This window comes from Panthera onca, chromosome D4, assembly GCF_046562875.1.
Source record: "Panthera onca isolate mPanOnc1 chromosome D4, mPanOnc1 haplotype 2, whole genome shotgun sequence".
In the NCBI taxonomy this organism is placed as follows: Eukaryota; Metazoa; Chordata; class Mammalia; order Carnivora; family Felidae; genus Panthera; species Panthera onca.
Window position 1 is genome coordinate 81,958,181 of NC_138351.1, and position 22,715 is coordinate 81,980,895.

Below are 22,715 nucleotides of genomic sequence, written 5' to 3' on the forward strand. Positions count from 1 at the left end.
GACCAGTGTGGCTGGAACACAGTGAACGAAAAAGATAACAGGTCATAAAGACAGACGGGCAGTCAGGGATTTTATTCTAGGTGTGATGCAAAGCTCAGATTTTAAAAAGGATTGCTTTGGCTGTGTGGAGAGTGGACTCTAAGGAGGCACTAGCAGAGGCGGGGAGATCATCAGGAAGGCACTGCGAGAGTCCAGGCAAGAATGACAATGGTTTGAACAAAAATGGTAGTGTTGGGGGTGGGAGGGAAGTGGCTGGATTCAAGATGGGAGTTTGAAGGTAGAGTTGACAGGATTTGTTGAAGGACTGGACGGGAAGAGGAGAAAAAAAGAGAAATCAAGGATAAATGTGATGGGACCAAATCGTACTTTAGGAACACAGTGATTACATATAAGAAATATTTAACATTCAATTTATAAGGCAATAATAAACCCTGTTCCTTTTACACATAGTATTATAAAATTACCAGTCTATTTGCTGATTCAGAAATTAACTGTATCTACCTTAATACACAAGGGACAGGGCTCTAGAATATTTGGTTTTAAAAAACTTTTGCTGTTGATTTTTGACATGCTTTGAAAAACTTGCCCCTGTGTAATCCTCTTTCCCAACACTGAGATACCAATTACAGAAAATCAACTGGCTAGAGTTATGTTTTGCATTTGACAAAACAGGAGCTGAGATTAAGGATATAGCTCACACCTCTTTCCTGAATATTTCCCTCAATTCTTCACTCTTGTAATTTCAAACGCGTCAACCAAGTTAACACCTGTATTTTACAAACCCTTCACCAGACTGCTTTCGGCATATTTAGGACACAGTTCTTCTCTGAAACCTCTACTCTGAAGGAAGGACCAAACACAGTGTGATACTTTCAGGGACTTCCACTTGTGGCTTCTTTTCACATGGGTATGTTTGCTGTGAGAACCACTCTCCTCATCTCTAACAACAGAAGTAAGGGAGGCATACGGGTGGAGAGAATGGTCTCTGAGGTTCACTTCTAGCCAGAACCTTCTGCTGGAGAGAAGGCACTTAGAAAACACACCCTACCTGGACACCCTGGCCCAAGGCTCGCAGGGAAACGAGCCTACCAGAAAACTGTAGTCTTTATGCTAGAAAATAAACAAGAGACACAGCCACGCAGACACTGTCTTGCATTTATTCACACAGAGGAATTAAGAATCCGTACAAATAATGAACATTGCTTTAAATACAAATAAATAGCTCTGGTTTCTAAAGGAAACAACTCTAGATAATTCAAAGTTATGTATTTTCTAAGTTCCTATTAAAAATAGACTATTTTGCATTAAGTAAGTCCTTCTCCACCATAACCCTTTGAGGACGTTAAGGATAAAATGGTGAATTCTGTAATCTAAGAAGTCACCAGAAAAATGGGAGATGATGGTCCCACCTCTCTGAACTATCCCCCAAATGGAAGGAGAGCTACTTGCATCGCAGACAGAGCTAATAAATGCAGAAAGTATTTAATATCTAAAGATATCTAAAAAGATTGACCTTGGGGAAGGGGATGAGAGTTTTCTCTGAACCAGTTCTATGAACTTTGAAACCTCACTATGCTCAAGATTTGGTTCAAGTGTCATAAACTCACCTATGCTCACAGGAAGACTTGAATTCCTAGAATGAAAGCTTCCTCTTGCTAGGGCCGAGGATGGTAATGCATCTGTCATCACTAGGGATTAAGACGATTTACCTGGTAAAGATGCAAAGGTGCCGCCCAATGCAACAGTCCCATCAACCCGGCCCCAAGAGGACCAAAACCGCTGACAGAAACACACTCCCAGATCCATTCGTTTATTTTTCTCTCTCCGTTGTTGCATTTAAAATACTCAAACTGGGAAAACCTACCCGAGCCAGAGAGTATGTTTTACAAAGGAAGAATCATTTTAAAGTCATGCGGTCTTTCCAGCCTTTAAGAACGACACAAATCATGAGCTCATTGCAATCTTGGTGCCAGAGCAGGGCCTGCTCTGCGGACTTCCTGCGTCCACCGCGTGTCCCCTCCTCACCCGGCACAAGACAGTTCAATTTCTCCTACTCAGACCCCTACATAATTACTAAGAAATAGTATCCTTGACAGAGATCGATATAGCAATGTTTAGGTTTTCAGAGAAAGTTTGCTTTCCTATTTAGATTGACCATGATACAATTCCAAATAGAACATACTCATGCTATAAAAAACAATCTCATGCAATATGCGCAATTGTAAAAGTCCCACGTTAATAACAACATTTGGCATGTAGAAGGCAGAATTATTTAGATTTTTAAAAAATGATCACTCAAGAGTCAAAGTTGGGTTTCCGAACAGAACTTCGTTGTGGTATCAAATGCTGGATCTGATTCTACGGTTTTGCTGACGCGGACAACTTAAAGATGTACACCGTGTTTTCCTAACAAGATTTTGAAACAAGAACCATAATTCTTAAGCAGATTACCACAACTTTTGTTCAAAGAATCGGCTCCCTTTTGCCAAGAACTTTTTCTTTTTTAGTCTAGTTGGAGGGATGGATTTCCATAATAAATTCTGGAACAACGGTTCTCAACATGATTCAAAGTTTCTCACTTCCCTCCCTCTCTCTTACTTTTTCTTTATCTTGCAAGGACATTTGAGCATAGAAAAATGCTCCACTTTTTTTTTTTTTCTTCAGAAAGATGGATGTTAATAGATTTAGTTTCCGGATTTAAATGGTATTTTTTATGTCTGCCTTTCTCTCTGGCATACTATATAATGTTTCTGGAGTTACAAATCCAAACACACCAGCCAACTAGAGCATCCCAATGTTCCAATCACAATTTTGGATACAATCCTATTTATTCTGGATGACGCTCAATTCCACACATACTTCAGGGAAGAAACATCCATGAGAACATCCAAAAATGTTACGCTACCAAACATTAACAGTGATTGTGCTCTGTTGGGTAGTACCATTCACATCTACAAAGTACAAAGGCAGAGGATTTCAGGTGTGAAGACCAATTGGCTTTTGCTGCTACAATAATTCATAACCATCATCTTCGAGATTTCCAAGCTGTTCTAGAATAAGGAGTAGTCCTTTTTTTATCTGGAGGCTTAAAGTAGGAATAAACAGGTGCTGCTGGATACTCTGCGTCAGGATTTTCTGCCATCATTTTCAGCTTGGCTTCAATGGCTTTTATCTTAGCAGTGACACTGGAAAAAGGACAGCAGAGGATCAGAGCGGGCCTGAGTGCATTCTGAAAATACTCGCGTACTTCATCTTCCTTGTGTCTTTTTTGGCGGATCAGAGAAGCAACAAGATACTCAAATATGAATATGCGAATATTTCACATAAAACACACACAATAACATTTTAAGAAAAAAATCAGGGCTGCCTCGGTGGCTTAGTCAGTTGAATGTCCAACGATTTTGGCTCAAGTCACGCGTGATCTCGTGGTTTGTGAGTTCAAGCTGTGCGATGGGCTCTACGCTGACAGTGTGGAGCCTGCTTGGGATTCTCTCCCCAATCCCCGCCCCTCCTTCCCTCGCACGCACTCTCTCTCTCAAAATAAAGAAACGTTAAAAAACAAAAACAGAAACAGAAACGATCAAACCTGAACCATCTATTAAATTTTTACCAAAAACCCAGACACTGTTAGGAGTACATCACATAGGCTACATTTAATCTTCAGACACACACACTGTTTGACACTGTAGGGCCTGGCAGATAGTAGGCACTCAAATAATTCATAGAGAAATTGAAAGCAGGGTCTTGTATGAATGAATAAACAAAATGTGGTATTAGATCACATTTTGGAATATTATTCAGCTTTTAAAAGGAAGGGAATTCTGACATAATGCCACAACGTGGATGAACCACGAGGACATTAAGCTAAGTGAAATAAGCTTGTCACAAAAAGACAAATATGGGATGATTACACTTGTATAAGGTACTTAGACTAATCAAAATCAGAGGTAGAAAGTGGCACGGTGGTTTCCAGGAGCTTGGGGGAGGTGGGAATGGGAAGTTATTACTTGATGGATATAGGGTTTCAGTTCTACAAGATGAAAAGAATTATGGGGAATGATGGTGGTAATGGTTGTACAACATTACAAATGTATTTAGAATCACTGAATTGTACACTTCAAATGGTTTAGATGGTGGGGTGCCTGGGTGGTGCAGTCGGTTAAGTGTCTGACTCTTGGTTTTGGCTCAGATTATGATCTCATGGTTTGTGAGTTCGAGCCCTGCAGCTCCGGCCTGGGATTCTCTTTCTCCCTTTCTCCCTCTCTCTCTGTCCCTCCTCTGCTGTCTCTCAAAATAAATAAACTTAAAAAAAAAAAAAAAAAAGTAGACCAAGACTAGGTCAAATAGAGTTTAAAAAAAAAAAAATGGTTAAGATGGTAAGTGCTATTTTATATGCCTTTCACCATGGTTAAAAAAAAAAAAATTGGAAAAAAAATTCGTGTAAGATCGAAAACATTATAAGGTGGGTTATACTCATTTTGCAGATGAGAAAACTGAGGCACAGAAAGGTTAACTTGCCCAATATTATTTAGCTAGTAAGCAGTAGAGATCTGAACACAATTGGGATTCAAGAGCCCATGCTATTAACTACTACATTGTACCATTTTTTGAATCACTGAGTAATAATGGAAGAAACACCTTGGAAATCCTACAAAATCTCTTTTTACTAATAAATGTGTGTTTATAAATGCAATCATTTATGGAGTTACAATGAGCCAGGCACTGTGCCCAGAGTTTTACTGATATTGTTTCTAATCCTTGTGATAACATCCATGTTTTATAGATAAAGAAATGCAGGGAGGTAGTAACTTGCCCAGGGGTCACACAGCTAACAGACTGCACGGCCAGGATTCAAACCCAGTTTGTTATCACCCAAACCCCTGCTCCTTCCTCTCCATCAGGTTGGGAGCTGCACAGCCCTGTATCAGAGAGAAGGGGTGAGGAGACACTGCCCACGTTGGGAGGAATTCTCTTTGATGGAGGTCATTGCCATCCCTGGACCAGAATGCAAAGCACTCAGGCAGTGGATATTCTATGACCCCTGGTTTCCTTTCCATTTGCAAAGCGGTCAGTGATCTATAGTCAGGGAGACAGAAACCTGGAAGGGGATGTATACAATGGTCTTTCAGAAATCCTCAAAAAGTGTACATCTGCTCCTATATACTCATAACTTTACATGGTCAATGTAAAATTAAAACCCTAGGTTACAATAAAAAAGAACACCAAGGTATTACCAAGATGCATTCCAGCACCTTCTCCTCGCCATTAGTGGGATAGCCAGCTGTTTGTTCAGGAGTCACCAAAAAGCAACCTTCTCTAATTAGGTATAGATGTTAATAGAAAGATGTAAGCTGAGGTTCTCTGGATAACAAAATAAATGGAAAACACTAGGCTGTTTAGTATAGACGCAAACACTGAAAGTAAAATTAAAGACATGTTCATTGTAACAGAGAGCAGCAGACATTAATGCAGTGGTCTCCTCCCAACAGGAGTTAGATTTATAAAAACCTCCATGAAAACTGAGTTGTGATCATGGAGATTCAAACTTTATGGGGAAAATGGCATAGTGGATAGGGTTCCCAGTGAACCTACAATAGTCATCATACTTTTTCTTTTTTTTTTTTTTTTTAATTTCTGGGAGCATAAAATAGTAAAAGAGGACAAAATTAAGAAATATCAATTATATTAACTATTATATTTAATATTTGTCATCGACATATTAAATGTATTATATTAAATGTTATAATATAAAAAATATAACTTACCAAATATTAAGTATTAAATATTTTAAGTGTAGTAATATTGTAAATATATAAAGCAATGACATTAAATTAGTAACTATAAAATTAATTTACTGAATTTTGAAGTCCAGTAGTCCTAGCTTTGACTCTGGAATCTGTTATTTGCTACCTGTGCCATCTTGACCAAGATATTTTACCTTGCTGAGTGTCAGTTTCCTCCGAAATAAAATGAGTGTTACAGTATTTTTACCGGCATTTTTATAATTAAGTGACATATGGCGTGTGAAGTGTTCAGCACAGTGCCTGCTTTATAGTAAACTCAATAAATCCTGGCTATTGTTATTGTTAAAATTTCTCCCCAGGCTATAATGCAGGGAAAAAAAAACAAAAAAAACCCAAACAACATAAACCCTCTACTTCTGCTCAACCATCCACTTAACTTCCCCTTTCTCCACCCAACTCTTCATTCCTTCTGTTTTGAATTAACTCCAAAGAAGTAACTGACAGTTTGTGCACACTAGAACCAACACAGCTACAGTCGCTGAAGTGGCCCAGAGAATGAACGAGCTGCACACTAACACTCTGCAGAAAGGAATTCACGGCTGGGGAGGAATTAGCATACGTATAATGACAAAGCCAGCAAGACTCAAGCCCTCATTAAAATGCTTGTTTTCAGCTTAAGGACCGTCTGACCGTGCCTGCGTATTCCTGTGCCAAGCACAATGGCTGGTACGCGGCAGGTATATGCAGCTGTTTTTGAGTGAATGAATTCTGTAAGTCCGTGATCTTGGGGGTATGGGAGGAGAGACTATTACGCGTTCTAGAGATTAACTGAACACATCTCTCAAAATGTCAGAAGTTGACAGGTTCTGTTACAAACTAAGAGTCTAAAGATCCATTGAAGTACGAATGAAGGCTTGGAACGGAGCAGTGGCTCACGCTCTCGAATTCTCGTTTGTGTCCTTCTATAGCACCCCATCTTACCTCAGGTTAGACTGAGTGGGCTCAGTGCTGGAGGACGGCTCAAGACTGATAGGAAGGATCTTATCATTCTTGTTATGATCATATCTCTGAAAGAAAAAGGGAAATCACTTCACTTGAACAAAAACCAGCCCTTTACTATAGTGCATAAGTTCAAAAACTCCAACCCCATCAGTGTACCGTTGGCATATTTCTAGACAATCTTCGGACTGCTTTACATTTAGAACCTATGCAAAACTCCACACAGGTTTGGCCTAAAAGCTACAAATTTAGAAAAAGAAGTTTAAAAGAAGCTTCCTATCTAGCCACTAGTCTGCCTTATTTGGTAGGGAAAGAACGTCAACTTTCAAATTCACAGATGGTACAAATACACAATAGGAGTCCCCTCTTACATCCTCTTACAGTATTTATTTTGCTTTATTCAAAACACTTTAAAATTTTGCTAGATTTCTGCCAAGCACCAAGCATAACATTCAACTCTCAACAGGTCTGAGTGGAGAAGAAAAGTAGCAATAAAAGCTCCCAGCCACTGATACAGAGAACATCCTATAGCAAAAGAACAGTTTAATGTGAAGTCAGATAATTATACACCCCTTGTAAAAAGTAAATTAAATATTAAAGAGCAATCAGGCCCTCTGGTCAAAGACTTATAGGAGAAGAGAACTGCAAGGCACAGAGATTCTTAAACGAAAGATGGGAACAGAGGATGATTTCTCTTGCGTGTCTTTTCAATGAGACACAGAATGAGAAAATGACAGCCAGTCTGGCAAATGAGACTTGATTTTCTTTTGAGTAAAAAAGCATTTGGTAATTCTCCCCGTTGTTTCTATGTTTAAGGCAATGTGTCCTAGAAATTGAGAAGGCTCTGTGATTACCTGAGATACTCAGAAGGATACAAAGTGTTGGAGCTCTGTTTTTCAGTCTGGACACCGAGCTCCAAAGTTTAATTTCTGTGACTCTTTACTGGGAAGCTTGATGGGTAGGGGGCCTCTGATCAAAAGCCGTGCTCCTATAGCTAAAGACTGAAGCTCTAATTTTAACCGCTATGGATCTTGTTGCAGGCAGGTCTGTCAACACCCCACCACGAAGGAAGCGACTCAACTCTTGGGATTGCTCTGGTCCACATCCTTCTCTACCTTTGTGCCAGGTAACACAGAATGCCATTCTTTTTTTTTTTTTTTTTTTTTTTAATGGTAATTATCTTTTCCAGTGCATTTTTCCAAGAGACCAACTATAAAGATGAACAAGGCCATTTGCCACTTCTAGGGCCTTGGAGACAATTCAGACCCTGCAAAGTCCCACAAATAACTCTCAAACTCTCTGGAGTGATGAGATGCCAGGAATTTAAGCACTCATACAAACTACCCATTTCTCAAGCGTTTAGAATAAACATATTCAAACTCTCCACAGAATGGAGAGGCTGGGAACAGTCTAATAATGCCTAAAGCAACTAATTTTAAAAATAAATGCATTTTTTCCTCCAAAGAACAACCCCCACCAAAAACATGATAGAGGTCTGAGTATACACATCAGCCACATGGAAAAATCAATCAAAAACAGAATCTGTGGGTATGTGGAGAGAAACAATGAAGGAACTTAATCCCTCCTGAGATGTTTCTCAAAAGAAAAATCTGGCAACACACATGGTAAATACAAGTAGGAGACCAAAGTATGCCTGCTCCAGATGTGAAGAGGCTGGGATGCAAACGGGTAAGTGGACAACGGTCTTTTGGAAAACTCCTTAGGGTGAGCTTGGTGTGGTCTTTCTAGCCCAGCAGGCTTACCTTGACTTGAGCATGTGCCCATCGCACCACCAGCTTCTTAGACAGAGCCAGCTTGCCATTGAGACACTGGATGGCTTGTTCCGCCTCCTGTGCAGGAAAGGGACAGATGTTCGTCAAAAATTCATGTGCCTCATAGGGCCTCACCAGCTTTGAAGGCTGTGATTCCAACCGGACTGCTTCTGATAAACAACTGGCAAAGGATTTACAATTTAAATAAATTAAAAAAAAAAAAAGGCATGATAGCAGAAAGGGTGTGAGTTTTATAAAGTTGGTCAAACAGAAACGCCAATCCTGGCTCTGCCAATTACTGGCAGTGGGATAGCTGGCAGGTCCCTCCCTTAAGCTCTGTGAATATTAGCTTCTTCATCTCTACAACATGGACACTACTACTTGTCCCTCACTGGTTGGAGGGAGGAGGAAGAGTGCATGTAAAGAAAGCATGGAGCACGTGGTAAGCACTCAACCACTGTTAGCGCATTGTTCTTATCAGGGGATACCTTTCTATACACTTCTGTCTGCCAGGACCCACTGTGCTAGGAAATTTACCGGAACTATACCCCAGACGAGGGCTTACACTCCCTGGATCCAAAGTGAGAAACAGTAATGGCTTCAAAGGATACGGGAGTGAAGGAAACTAGGCCGGAAAAAGCAGGAGTGAGTCAAAGAGCCTGTGAGCAAGGTATTTGTGTGAGCCAATCTATGCACCTGGTTTTGGGAGCCAAAAGTTCCCTGACCCTTTCCCCATCAGATACAGGAGGAACAAGGTTAAAAGGAATTCCTGAAGCTGGATTAAGAGTCACTCTAGGACATTCCCAGGAAGCCTGGTCGTACTTTTCCATCCTGCCAAACCTTCTCTGCTCCATTTGTATCCCTGAGGCATTCAGCCAAGTGTAACCCACATCTACCAGGGGGTGAAGAAGCCCTTAAGGAACCGGAGCAGGAACAAGAGTGGATCTGACACTGCAGTGTAATACCACCAGACATTCCAGTCTGGTTTTACTGGTGATTCTCTTGTTCCTCCAGAGCTCGCCAGCATGACAGTCAACAAACACCTGAGTGTTCCCTATGTGTCAGCCATTGGACAGTCAATGACATCCTCGCTTACCAGTTAGAGAGACAGATAAGAGACATTTTATCCTCCTTTTTAGTTTCATCTAGGGAATTAGAATTCACATGGCATTCTCTATTAATTCTGCAGCATCGGCAGTAGTAAGGAGATAAATGTTTTAAAAATGCCAGCAAGGAGATAAATGTTTTAAAAAATTTTTCCTATCTCTGTACGTCATTTCAAAGTTTGTGTATTCAACAATATTAAATGCCAACTGTATTTTCCTATGTACCCTCATCTATTCTCTCAACTTCCTGTAAGCAAAGGAGGGTATTTTTAATCCCCATTTTTATTTTATTATTATTATTATTTTTTTTTTTAACATTTATTTATTTTTGAGACAGAGAGAGACAGAGCATGAACGGGGGAGGGTCAGAGAGAGGGAGACACAGAATCTGAAACAGGCTCCAGGTTCTGAGCTGTCAGCACAGAGCCCGACTCGGGGCTCGAACTCACGGACCGCGAAATCATGACCTGAGCCGAAGTCGGCCGCTTAACCGACTGAGCCACCCAGGCACCCCTTAATCCTCATTTTTAAATGAAAACTGAGCCAAAAGAGGTCAAGAGACTTGCCCAAAGTTCATAAATAAAAGAGCCAGCAATAGAAGCTAGGCTTTGTAATTTGTAGTCCAGTGTTTTAAAACCACCATCTATCCCCACCATGACCACTGATTTTAATTGTAAGAATGCTCATCACACTCTATCATTAAGGAAGAATAAAGTATTTAAAAATGCTAACCATACGCAGCATTTTTTTCACTTCCCTCATTTAGAATAGCAATGTATCTCCTAGTGCCTGTCTCATTTGCAAAAGTTAGAGGAGATGGAAAGCACCCCCAGCACCGATAAGGACAAATGACACTCTCATACAGTCTCAGAGCGTACGGATACATCATTGCTTGAAGGCAACTGGCAGTCGTATCAAGAAAAAATATGCGTGGCCTTTGTTGATAGCATTCAGTTTCCATGTATACAGTAAACGTGAAAATAACTAGAGGTATGAAGATATTCACTAGCATACTGTTTACACTTGTGAATCACTGGGGACAACCTAAACAGCTAATAACTGGGGATTAATCAAATAACTTACCATACACTCCTACGATGAGATACTGTGTAGTCATCAAAAATGATGTTGAGTTACATACAACAAAATATATAAACATTAAAGATCTACATCAGTGAATTTTTACATATAAACAGCCACACTGGTGAAACCACAGTATCATGATACAGAATGTTTTCTGGATGTGTAGTAGAGGACAGAAAATTTTTAATAGACTTTGAGCGGTAAATAGGACGATATGACCTTATTTGAGTGCTCTAAGCTCTATACGTGTGTATGCACGTGTGAATGTAACGAAAGAAGAGACTAGAAAGATCTAAATAGTAACAAGAAAACTAAATATTAACAAGACTAAATATTAACAAGAATTATTTCTGGGTACTGGGCTGATAAGGAAGTCACGTCATCTATATTTTCATCTGTAATTAATATGTACTACTTTTATAACAAAAAAAACATCCAAATACAGTATTATTGAAACAATAACCAGGCAATGTCCTTCCATATGACTACTAAAGTTATAGAGAATACTAACCAGTATCTCTATATTTAATAACGTTCAAATTCAATTTCTTTATCAAGCCATGTCCACTTAAAGGATACAATTTTACTGCAAGAAGATACATGTGTATATCATGGTTGAAGCTGAATGCTCTCTTCCCCCATATATATTCAAATCTGTACGCATTTGTTCTGAGACACTGAGAAGAAGGGTACATTTTTAAGAAATCAAAATAAAAGAGTTTGTGGGTGGCTCACCACACAGAGGGAGGGTTTCTGCACCACGGGGCAAAACTATTGAAAGAAAAGGAGGCTTTGTTGGCCTGGCACTAAAGGAACAAACAAACCAGAACAGGGAGGAGGATGTCCATGTGCTTAATGTGGGCACCCCAAAGCATCTGGTCAGAAAAGTAGGTCAGCCGCCTCAGACCGCGAGCCTGGGGAGGGTCGATTTTGAAAGCCGTTCACCCGTTCCTTTACCGAGGGTCTCCTTTAGGACTCAGGGCGAGGCACAGAGGGGTGAGTCCAACACGGCTCTTGCCCACAAGGCACCATGACTTGTGCTCGGGGAGAGAGGACTAAGTAAGGAGGAGAGTACGGGAAGCACCGTGAAAGGGGAGAGGCTTCATTACCTGCTTAGTTTCGAAGTTGACAAAACAGTACCCTCGAGGCTGTCCCTCCAAAGCACCAGACTTGTGAAAGAGGAAGTCAAACTGCTTCACTGTGCCAAACTTCTGGAGGAGCTTGAGGAGGTGGTATCTGTAGAGAAAGGACAGCCCATGAATACACTGGGAACTTGGATGGCCACTCTGGCCGAAGTGGGAGATAAAAGCAGGAGATGATTTACCCCAGGATAAAATCTTGCCACCCCCCCCCCCCCGCCCCCCTGCCTTCTCCCAAACTGCTGCGTTAGTTTATTTGGCAAACAGACTTGTTTGCCTCTATTTGGAATGGGAACTAGAATTGTCATGGCTAAGCGTCTGTCCAGCACAAAAATACCGAACAAAAAACCACACCTAACAAACAGCTGTCTGGCCCAGGAGCACCATTTGTTTTTCTTTTGGAGAAAAGCTCAAAAATAGTGTCGATCTATTTATTTTTAATCTCTTGGCAATGAACTAGCATTTGTGAATAACTACAACTCCATCAGGAACACATACCCACACTCCAAAAGCCAAAGCCTACCTTATCTCAAAAATAAATAAAGTAACACACATTCACACAAACAAAAAAACAACTTTGGAAGACTTCTGTAATAGATTCCATAATTAATCATTAGCCCTGAATTGCACTCGTGAGAAACTCTGCCAAAAACCAAACCACAGCTAGCGGCACTCCATACGTGCCTGTGAGTTTCAATCCCTGACGTGACTGAACGTTAGGGACAATGTGGAACTACAGTGTGACCGAGGCTGGTCTCATACAGGGCAGGAGAACCTGGCCAGTTCTATAAATCACCCAGCTGTGGATAACTAATCAACCTCAGTTGTTTTCACACAGTTTATACCTTGGAGCATGGCCGATTAAAGAGTATTGATGGCCCAGGAAGACATTTTTTCCTGGTAGGAGGTTCACCCCAAGCTCTTGCTTGCCATTGTGCCCCTCATCCTCTTCTTAGATTCCTTTCTCTAACACTTATTTGGTTTCTATAGAGCTTTTAAGTTATTCAAACAGATGTGGCCTTAACAGGTTGCTGTGGCCAATCTCAATTCCGACTTCCTGTCATCTGATGTAAGGGTGAGACAAACCAACAGCTCTCCCGTTTCCTTTTCCTTTGGCCTTCCTCCTGGCATCCTCCACACTATTCAAATGGAGTCAAGGCTTTCTCTAAACAATGCTGTCCCTGTGATACTAAAAAGGTATCAGCCCACATGCTAAATCTGTTATTACTGGGAATTCTACCCCACAGGGAGTCAGTAGAGCTGTCGTTACAGCCACATTTATATTCACATTGTTTTCTAGGAGAAACTCATCAAGATTTTACTCTTGAGTAACAATCTCCTTTGGGAGGCAGAAAGATATGAAGGGGATCATAAGCTCTACATACTAAATTTGATACTAATGTACATCAACAAGCAAGCCCATTATCCTGGATCAGGTGCCTGACACAATGGAGCAAGAAAGACATAATACAGGTCTTGCACTGGGGCAGGATGCAAGGATCCCAAGGCATACTGTGAACATTAATCTCGTCTTTAGACCTGTTTTGAAAGGGAAAGCAATTGTAACTCCCTAGTTTCCAAATTCTCAGCTCCCATCAGGAGACCTCAACTGCTAGGGAGGATGTAGGTGTGGATTCTCCAGAGGAAAGGGAGACACCTCAAGTACAGATTTCTGGTTTTACTTGATTTTTGAGTAGGGGTACAACAAGGGTGAGCCTCTCAAATGTGCAGACGGATATGGGCTGGAAGAGTCTCCCCTGGGTCTTTTTTTTTTTTTTTTAACTTAAGTTTTTATTTTTTTAAGTCATCTCTATGCCCAGTGTAGGGCTCAGACTCGCAACCCCAAGATCAAGAGTCTCACGCTCCACCGACTGAGCCAGCCAAGCACCCTTCCCCTGAGTCTTTAACTCACAGCTGCATCTTCCACTTAATATACTCATTCAAACCTCAACACTGTGCCAGTTGCCATGAATGGTGGGTCAAACCCGTTTTTCTAAAAAACAATCTAAGGGCTGCTGTGGGCCGGTCATCTTTTCATCAGCTCCATTCTGCTTAAAAGCAGGAAGGTAAGGCGATCGGCATTTCCTAGGAAATGAATTTTAATTTACTCAGAAAAAAAAAAAAAAAAGCCAACAGATTACTCTTTGAAAAGCTAACAAATACATTCTGCCCGAGAAGTGCGACCTTAAGATTCCAGGAACATCTGCTTAGGTCTGTGTCTTTCAACTTCTCCAGGATTTCTTTCCTTGTTTGATAATTTCTTGAAATTATCGGAACACCGAAACAAAAGGAATGAAATGTTTACTATTTTGCTTCCTGGAGATGGGGACTGTGAGCTCTGATAGTGAAAAAAAGCCTGAAGAGTCTTGCTTTCACATCTGCAAGCACTTTCACGTGCTGCTGAAGTATGGGAGGGCTCACGACTCATCAGAGCCTTGCTTCACTTCATGAAATGTGGGGCCCTGCAACTTTCAGGAGCTAGTACACCAGTCCCAACATATTTCTGCAACTTAGTGTTTTCCGTAATGGTCTTGAAAATGGCCTTCCTGCCTAGTGGCACAGAAGTAATTAGTCTACACAAATGTTAAAATAGACACCTAGACACCTACTACTTGTCAAAGACCGTAGTAGGCACTTGAACCATCCAGATGAATACAACCAGGTCCTGGCCTTCAAGGACCTCACATTCTGGTTAGAAGATAGAGATATGCAATCAAAAAATTGCAAAATGCTATGATACTTGCACACAGACGTATGTACATGAGCACACAAAGAGGCCCAATTGTGCAGGAACATGGTGGTTACTGAATATTATGTGCAAAGAAATAAAGGCGAAAGGGAATCTGCTTCATTGGAAGACAGTAAGAGTAGGGCAGTTAAGAGATGAGCTGAAAGGCAGGCAGGGGACAGACTGTGAAGGATGCTGGTGTTCTTAGTGAGGGAATTTTAATTTGATGCTGTAGGCAATGGGAAGCCAATGAAATGATATTTAAGACTGTTTTAAATGCATAATTTGTTTTAGAGAAAATTTTCTTTAAAACTTATAGAAATTACTATTTGCTGGGTCTTTATGTTCTATGCTATTAAATAGTATCACTGTGTTTCAAATTTAAGTAGCAAACAGTAAAGGCTGATTCGTGCAAACCAAGGCATTAAAAGAAAAGCATGAATCATGAAGGAAAAACAAGAATTAGCTGAGAAACACAGGTTTCTTTAGGGTTAAACACACATTCATGCGTTTACTCCCCTCTCGCATTCCAGTTCACCTCTGAAAGTCGGCCTCAGAAGGACACTTCCACCTGGATGGCTCTCCGCTGCTTTTAAGTTTACTTAGTATAACCCAGAATGACCCCCCCCTCCAAACCTGATACCCTTTCCAGCTATTCCACCAGTCAGTGTGGACATGATTCTCCATTTCTTAGGCAAGAAACATCAGGGTCATCTTCAACTCCTGTTCCCCTTTCATCCATCACGTTCTTCATCTCTCAGACTCACCTAGTGGCTTCCAAGTTCACGGTCTCTACCTGGGTGATAGATTGGCCTAGTTTCTGGCAGTCTTTCCTAGCTAATCTTCGGCATCAGTCTTTGCTCCTCCAACCCACTCTGCATACTGACGTCTCATTTCTCCACTAAAACATCACTTTCATGTTGACGTCTCATTTCTCCACTAAAACATCACTTTCATGTTGTCAGCATCCTGCTTAACACCCCCAATAAGTCTCTTCTACAACAAATTCATACTTCTTGTCTGAGTCAATTTTAAAGACCCTGTATGCATCTGATGGAACTCCATCTATCCCACTGCTGCTTTCACCCTCATTTAGTATTCAACCTTCCTTTAGTCAAAAAGGTCCTCCTGATAGTCTGCTCACACATTCTTTCTTATTTCCACTTACACCTTCCATTTAGAATGCTCCTTCTTGTACAATTTTTGCTGGCTTTGTTTCTTCTCATATTTCTCCTCATGAATTACGTAGTGGCTATTGATTTGACTTTCTATGCAAAACATTTAATATTTGAAAAAGAAAACCTGGATTAATCCTTTCAGAGGAAACCACAGTGTGGAAAATAGATAATGTCTAAGGACATTAACTTTTTTGGCTTCTCTGTTGCAGGCACTAGCAACGATATTTGGAAGTACTGTTTTTACTCTATGGTTAGACTCAGTCCCACGACAATTTAAAAGAAGTCCTTATATTTTAAAATTTAGAATAGGACACTTTAGGTTATGCTTGTTCAGTTAAATGGACTATTAGAATATCTGAGCAAGGAGCACTAAATTAGGTGATGGGAAATTAGTCCACGGCTATTTCAGTATACTGAGTCACCTCACTTAACTCTTCCTGTCCTATAAAACAGGGAAAATATTATCTTTCTCCTTGCCTCACAAGGTTGTCATGAGCTTAAATAAGAGGAACTAATACAATATTAGAGCCAGAAAAAATGTTCACCCCATTAGTTGAACATTCTCACTTTGTAGGTGAGAAATATGAGGTGTAATGAAGTCGGGAGGAATCAGAATAATGGAACCTGCTACCTCCACAAATCATAGGTCATCATTCCCTTAAATCTAAATTCTACGACCTATTTAGTCACACAGATATTCTTGGCAGCTAGCATAGCCAAGAATGCTATGGGGAGTACTGCAACCACAAAGTACTGAACACAAACCAATGTGAAGCAGGATATCAGAGTGCTAGACAGTCAGTTAGCAGTACACATTCCTCTGAGAGGAGACTGATGGGCGTCCCATGTAACTTGATCAGGACTCAGATTAGTAATAAGCACATACACATAAGATGACTCGAATTAATTATCAAAAAAACTGAAAAATTGAGTGGAAAAGTCTTTTTTTTTTTTAAACTGTCTCTGTTACCATTCATCACAGTAAATATACACTATAAATTGTCTTCTAACAAGAGGTGAGAGGCCATTTGTATAAGAGGGGCATTCAAATCAGTTTATAAGAGATCAGGAAGAGGGATGGTAAAGAGCAGGGGTATGTACAGGAAAGAGATAAGAGTGTGTTGAAAGGGGAAACAGCAGGAACTAGCAGCAATTTGTGGGTGGGGTTTAATTATGAACACTGGAGGATGCTCTGCAAACTTCTCTAAAGAATCATTAGTTTATTTTTTTCCCTTGTTTAATTTTTTATTAAAGTTTAGTTATTTTGAGAGAGGAGAGAGCGAGCGAGCACATGTGCAAGTTGCGGGGTTTGGGGGGGCAGGGAGAGAGAGAATCCTAAGCAGGCTCCTACTGTCAGCGCAGAGCCTGGCGTGGGGCTAAATCCCACTAACTGTGAGATCGTGATCTGAGCCAAGATGGAGTTGGGACGCTCAGCTGACTGAGCCACCCAGTTGCCCCACGAGTCATTAGAAGTTTAAAGATCTAGATTCAAATCCCTTCTGAGATTGAACTATAAGCCAGGCACCCATATTCACGTAACATACAACATGCAATCCTACAATGCCTGGAAATGACTGTATTTTAATAATTCATGTAGGCCCATCATTACCCACCTTGAGAGGAACAGGATCTAGAAGTTTATGTAACTCAAAAACTTGGAAGGAAATCACACATTTCCATAAGACCTACCTTACTAACATGCTAGGTTTCTTTGCTATAATTAAGTAAATTAAATGAGATAACGCTCAGCGTTTCATGCTAACCACAGCTACGACTGTCATATCTTCAAAAAGAAATTTATTATTATTTAGTCAGTGTGTTTGGCAGAGAAAATGTTTTGAGATAAGGAATCCATAGAAGAAAAACAATAGCAGGTGACACAGAAGTGGGGAAGCCACAGGAAGGCCCCGCAAAGCCCTGATCTGCAGCTCAGTCCATGATGTCCACCTTTGGCCTGACATAAAAGGGGCAGAGATACCAGTGGGAAAGTTTTGATTCAATGTTTCTGTTAATGCTCTAACAGAAGAAAACATGGATATACTCTTAACTTCTGACATAAACTGAGGTGGTAGATGCCCATTTGAACTTTCCTATCCAGCAGCAGGACACAATCAGAACAAGAGTCTCATTACGGTGAGTTGCAGCCAAAACAACGAACAGTGTTTCCATGTTCCGATTTCCATTCAGAGAAGCAGAGGTGGGAATGGAAACCACTCTGGGGAGCAACCCCCCACAGCCTGGCTTTTAGATGATGGAAACAGCTTCTCTGATCAACACTCATAATTGAGAGGCTGGGCTGATTCACACATTCATTCATCCTCAAAGCCATAAGCCATAAAGGGAACCAAAATAAATGCACAGTCCACAGTCCAGGGCCCCAGTGACCAAAGTAACATAACATGGGGACAACATATGTTAAATGGCATAATTCTTAGAGGAACCTAAAGTTAATTTCATTCAGCTGACCTGAACTTCAGCAGAATTAAGAACTAAACTTTCTGTTACCATCCTGACCCATTAGTTCACATCCTTTTCCTCTCTCCCAGTCCCAATCCTATATACACCTCCTCTTATCCTAGACTCAAGTAAGCAGGTTCTCTTGTCTCCTCTCACCTTGCCTTTAACACTATTCCACAGGGACTGCCTTTTAGGACTGATGACATATTCCACGCCTGCTTTAAGCACTGATCCCACACAGCTGGATCTATTCACTCCTTACCATCCTGCCACCAACTACAGCCCTGTACCTACTGAACAACTGGGGGAAGGAAACACCTCTTAACTCTCTCCTGCTAAGAAAGTACTTTCCACTATAATGGCCACCATGGAAAGAGTGGGGAGTCAGGACAATTTAATTAGTTTTGTTACCCCGGGCAAGGCACTTCTGTGTTTGGGATCTCAGTTTCCTCTACTGTAGGATAAGAGAACTGGATCCTATCAGAGGTTTTCAAGTGTGCTCCATGGAGTCCTGTAACATGGAGTCCTCTAACTGCCAAAGAAAGGGTGGCAGTTGCCAAAAGGCTTTGGGTGGACCTCTTCCCCACTTTAATCAGCAGAGCTCTGAGCTTGTATTTTATAAACAGGTTCTGATTACTTTAAGACAAGGTTCCTCAGATTTAAAAAGTTTGAAAACTGCTTAGTGTGGTACTTGGCACAAATAGGCACTTGGCACACATCAGGCACCATACCATTTAGTGAATGAATGAAAACCAAAGGGGCTGACGTGATTTCTAAGATGCCTTCCAGCTCTGACCTTCTATGGTTCCATGGCTGCTTAACATGAATTACAGTCAAGCGGTACCCTCTGCCTGTTGGTGAAGGTACTGAGACGTCTGCTGGTTCCCTCATTTTGAGGAATAAAAGTATGCTGTGGCTTGATTCTAGAAAATAACGTCCTGTAGTCACTGGGTACAAGGATTCAAATTGGTGAAAAAAAAAGAACATCTTCGGCAAGTAAGAAAAATGAAGTATATGTTTTAAAGAATACCCACGTCTGTGTTCTTGCAGAACAGTCCAAATATAAGAAAAATGTCAACATAACAGGTTAATAACAAAAGCATGTACCCTTCAAAGGTAATTAAAACATAAATAAAAGGGCGAAAATATATCCTACATCTCTTGAAAATTCTTCTGAACACCACCACTACATACATCCCAGTTTTGTAGGCAACAAATTAAGATGACTTAGACTCACTCTGTGATCTTGGGGTCCAGGTTGCCAATCCATAACCGGTGCCCTTCCTGTAGGGAACCCTCTGAAAGGATGGATGCATTCTCCAGGGGAAGAGTTTTGGTTTCTGCTTCCATCAATCTCTATGAAATACTAAAGAAAACGTGAACATTCAGGCAGGAGAGGAGCAGCACTGTGTGAACAGGAGACTTCAAATTCAATTCAACAAACATTTATTCAAGGAGGGCAAGCCCTGGGCAGTTCTTCAAAGGCCTCAGTTATTCCACAACCAGGGCCCCAGCACCAGTTCCCTTGGGACAGCTCCTCTGGCAGCCAGAGTGCAAGAGCTTCCATTTAAGGTGAAAGGGGTGTGGTTCTGCGTGCAGACACTAAAGTTTTCCTCTTTTGAAGCCAGAGGCCGACTGGGCGGGAGGCCAAAGTCTTTATTACTACATGATACTCCAGTTCAAAAACTGTCACCCAAAATAAGTCTTGGAAACCACCAGAAAGAGAGTCTTAATGGCACCGAGGGAGATGGGTGGGAAAGTGCAGTTATACGTCTCTTCAACATGGATGAGGCAATACACGAAATTTAAAGCTATAGATTTAGGAATCAGAACTGGGTTTGAAAGCAGGCTGTGTGACTTGGTGAATTGCCAGAACATTCTAGGCCCCTGTTCCCTCATATACACTATGAATGGAAATAACAGTTTTTATCTTACAGGGCTGTCGGGAAGACTAAAGATAATGCATGAAAAATCATTAAACACTGCATCTAACAACAGTAAGCAATCAATCAATGTTTGCTAGTATCGTGTTTAATAGTTTGGAAGAGACTCAGAGAAGAGACTAACTTCCTCCTAAGTCATTCCAGTTGCACCGTTTACTAGCTGCGTAACCTTGTGCAAGTTACTTAGCCACTTGTGCCTCAGTTTCCTCATCTGAAAAGAGAATGACCCCTCACAAAAGTTGTGCAGATTCACTGAGTTAACACACTCAAAGCATTAAGAACAATGTATGGCACCTGAGGAGTTTTCAATGAATGTTAGCTTAAATTATCACTAGTCTTCGATCTGGAAAGGACTCATCTCACAACCAAAAAAGGAGGCTGAGGGTTATGATGGAGACAGTAGTGGCAAGAGAAAAAACGCTGGTGTCAGAAGACCTGGTTTCAAATTTTGGCATTTCCATTGGAAGTCACTTCTTTCTAAGATTGTTTCCTCATTTCTACATATGAAACCTTGCCCTGCTTGTAACTTAAGGGTGCTGAGAAGGCCAAAAATGAGATGACAGATGTAAAGCAAAGCTTTAACAAATATATCGTGGTAGAGAAAGAAAAAAAGGGCTGGGAAGATGGCAGGCTGTGCCAGACTTTACAACTCCTTGCTCTAGGAAACAGATACTTTGTAACCCGAAGTACCTCAGAGGGTAGTGCTTGCAGGAACGGTCTTAAAAACAGCAGGTGACATACACTGATCACTGCCATTACCTCTTATTCATCTCAGCATAGCCCATGAAGTCTGGTACACAGTGGGTGCTAAGTTATTGTTAATAACATGTTTATCCAGCCCCTCACGTGAGGGTGTTATTCTACCTTTCCCACTCACGTCTTCAATCTGTTCAACAAAGTGTGACAAGCAACTGCTAACTGCTAAGCCCATGGCTATGTGCTGAAAAAAGAGAAATGAATAAGCTTGTAGTTCTTGCTCTTACCTCCTGAGAGAAAGGTGAAACACACAGAAACAGAATCCCAGGAGTGGAAACAGACCAGGAGAAGCATTCTGTATTCTCTGTGCTTTCCTATCCTCCTATTTTCCTACAGATCATTCATTCATTCCAAAAAGAAAAACTGAGCTTCTATTTCTAGGCATTGTCTAGGACAAAGCAGTAAACAAATAAGCTCTCTGTGCTTGGAATGCTCATGGTTTGGAGGAGGGGCGGGACAACACAAACACAAGATAAATAAACAAGGTATAATTAGCGACAGAGCTGCAAACTCAATTTAGCAAGGTGATTTGACACGGAGACTGGGGTTGGACTACTTCAGCATCAGTGGAGAGGGAAGGCCTCTCTAAAAGAGACAACATTTGCGATGACACTTCAATCACAGGACCTTCTCGGATTTTCTCATGTCTGAAAACAGGAATACCCACTACTACTTAATATGACAAAAGGGTAGCATGTTTTAGTGGCAAGAGTGCGGGATATGGGGCCGAAAGATCTGTATTCAAATCCTGGCTTTGGCACCAAGTTATTGTGTGACTTTAGCTAAGTGTCTTTCCAGAAAAGCTTTTCCTAAGAGTAGAGCCATAGCCACCTTTTCTTTCTGTATACTGCTCATTCAACGTTATTTACTATTCTATTTTGTTTCCCTCACCAGAATGTAAGCTCCTGGAGGACCTTCCTATCCTGGACATAGTTCCATTCACAGCATTTAGTACACTGCCTGGTGCTCAATATTAACTGAATGAATGAACGGGGCTCCACTTGGAACCTCATTTCCTTCTTCCTTTCTAGAATGGGCACGATTATCCCTAACTCATGGGTCGTTGAGGGGTTTAAATAAGAGTATCTGTGACAGTTTAGCACTGGGCCTTTTGTAAAAGCGTAATAAGATCGAGACGGCATGCGACCATTAAAATCTTTTAGGTTTGCAATGGCGACAATCCCCTAGATTAACAGAGATCACAAAAAACGCTTGTTACATCTATCCTCGCAGTCAAACTGCAACCGCCTGGAAGGCAAGAATAATCCTACAGGGAATAAAGTCCAGAGAAGCAAAGCCACTTGTTCCTAAAGCTAAGGGTAATGGCAGGGTCAAGCCTGGAACCCCGGCTTCCCGATTCCTGGCCGCGAATTCCCAGATGCAATGGGTCATTTCTCGGATTGTTATTTCCGGGCTAGCGGCGGGACAATCCGGGGCGGGGCCTGAGAAGCCGTCTTGCTAGGGCAGCCTCCTCTACGAGCCCCTCGCGGGGCCGGAGCTCAAGTGCAGGGGCGCCTCGCGGCGGGACTCACCTCGTGGCCTCGGCGTCGTCCCCTCGGCTCATGCCCCAGAAACAGGTCCCGACCCCGCAGCCCGACGGCCCTCCAGGCGCGTCCACCTCAACGTCGCCCGCTGCCAGGCCGTCGGTGACGCGCTACGCCTGCGCCGCCGCGCCGCCCCGTGACGTAATGGCGCCCGCGCCGCCGCCGTCTCCGCGGTCGCGTGGGTCTTTTCCTAGTAGCCTGGGCGATAGCTGGTGAGTGGCCTCTGCAAGGCCTCGAGGCGCGCGCTGGATCCGGGTGCCAGAGAC

The 22,715-nt window shown here is 41.7% G+C and overlaps 2 protein-coding genes across 8 annotated transcripts in view; one reads left to right on the plus strand and one right to left on the minus strand.

The window, feature by feature from the left end:
- Positions 1-880: 880 nt before the first annotated feature.
- RBM18 (RNA binding motif protein 18) lies at positions 881-22,551 on the minus strand. The gene is made up of 6 exons (XM_060608786.3): positions 22,438-22,551; positions 19,444-19,572; positions 11,814-11,940; positions 8,507-8,593; positions 6,726-6,811; positions 881-3,185 (listed from the first exon to the last, which is right to left on the minus strand). Exons 2-6 carry the CDS (start codon positions 19,554-19,556, stop codon positions 3,026-3,028), a joined length of 573 nt encoding a protein of 190 aa, XP_060464769.1. The 5' UTR covers positions 19,557-19,572; positions 22,438-22,551; the 3' UTR covers positions 881-3,025.
- MRRF (mitochondrial ribosome recycling factor) overlaps positions 22,441-22,715 on the plus strand; it is a 59,779-nt gene continuing 59,504 nt past the window's right edge. For 6 of the 7 annotated variants that reach the window (XM_060608776.3, XM_060608774.3, XM_060608775.3 and 3 more), the window contains exon 1: positions 22,441-22,661. In XM_060608776.3, the coding sequence (XP_060464759.1) occupies positions 22,468-22,661 (194 nt within the window). In that variant the 5' untranslated portion in view covers positions 22,441-22,467. The remainder of the gene's footprint in view (positions 22,662-22,715) is intronic. The other variant, XM_078436519.2, reaches the window with a different exon arrangement.

Bases quoted from the DNA above. Each gene is read 5' to 3' on its own strand.
- RBM18 (XM_060608786.3), bottom strand. From the start codon at position 19,556: ATGGAAGCAGAAACCAAAACTCTTCCCCTGGAGAATGCATCCATCCTT. The intron at 11,941-19,443 runs GTGAGTCTAAGT...CTTTCTCTACAG, and splicing joins CTGGACCCCAAGATCACAGA to ATACCACCTCCTCAAGCTCC. The intron at 6,812-8,506 runs GTAAGCCTGCTG...TTTTTCTTTCAG, and splicing joins GGGCACATGCTCAAGTCAAG to AGATATGATCATAACAAGAA.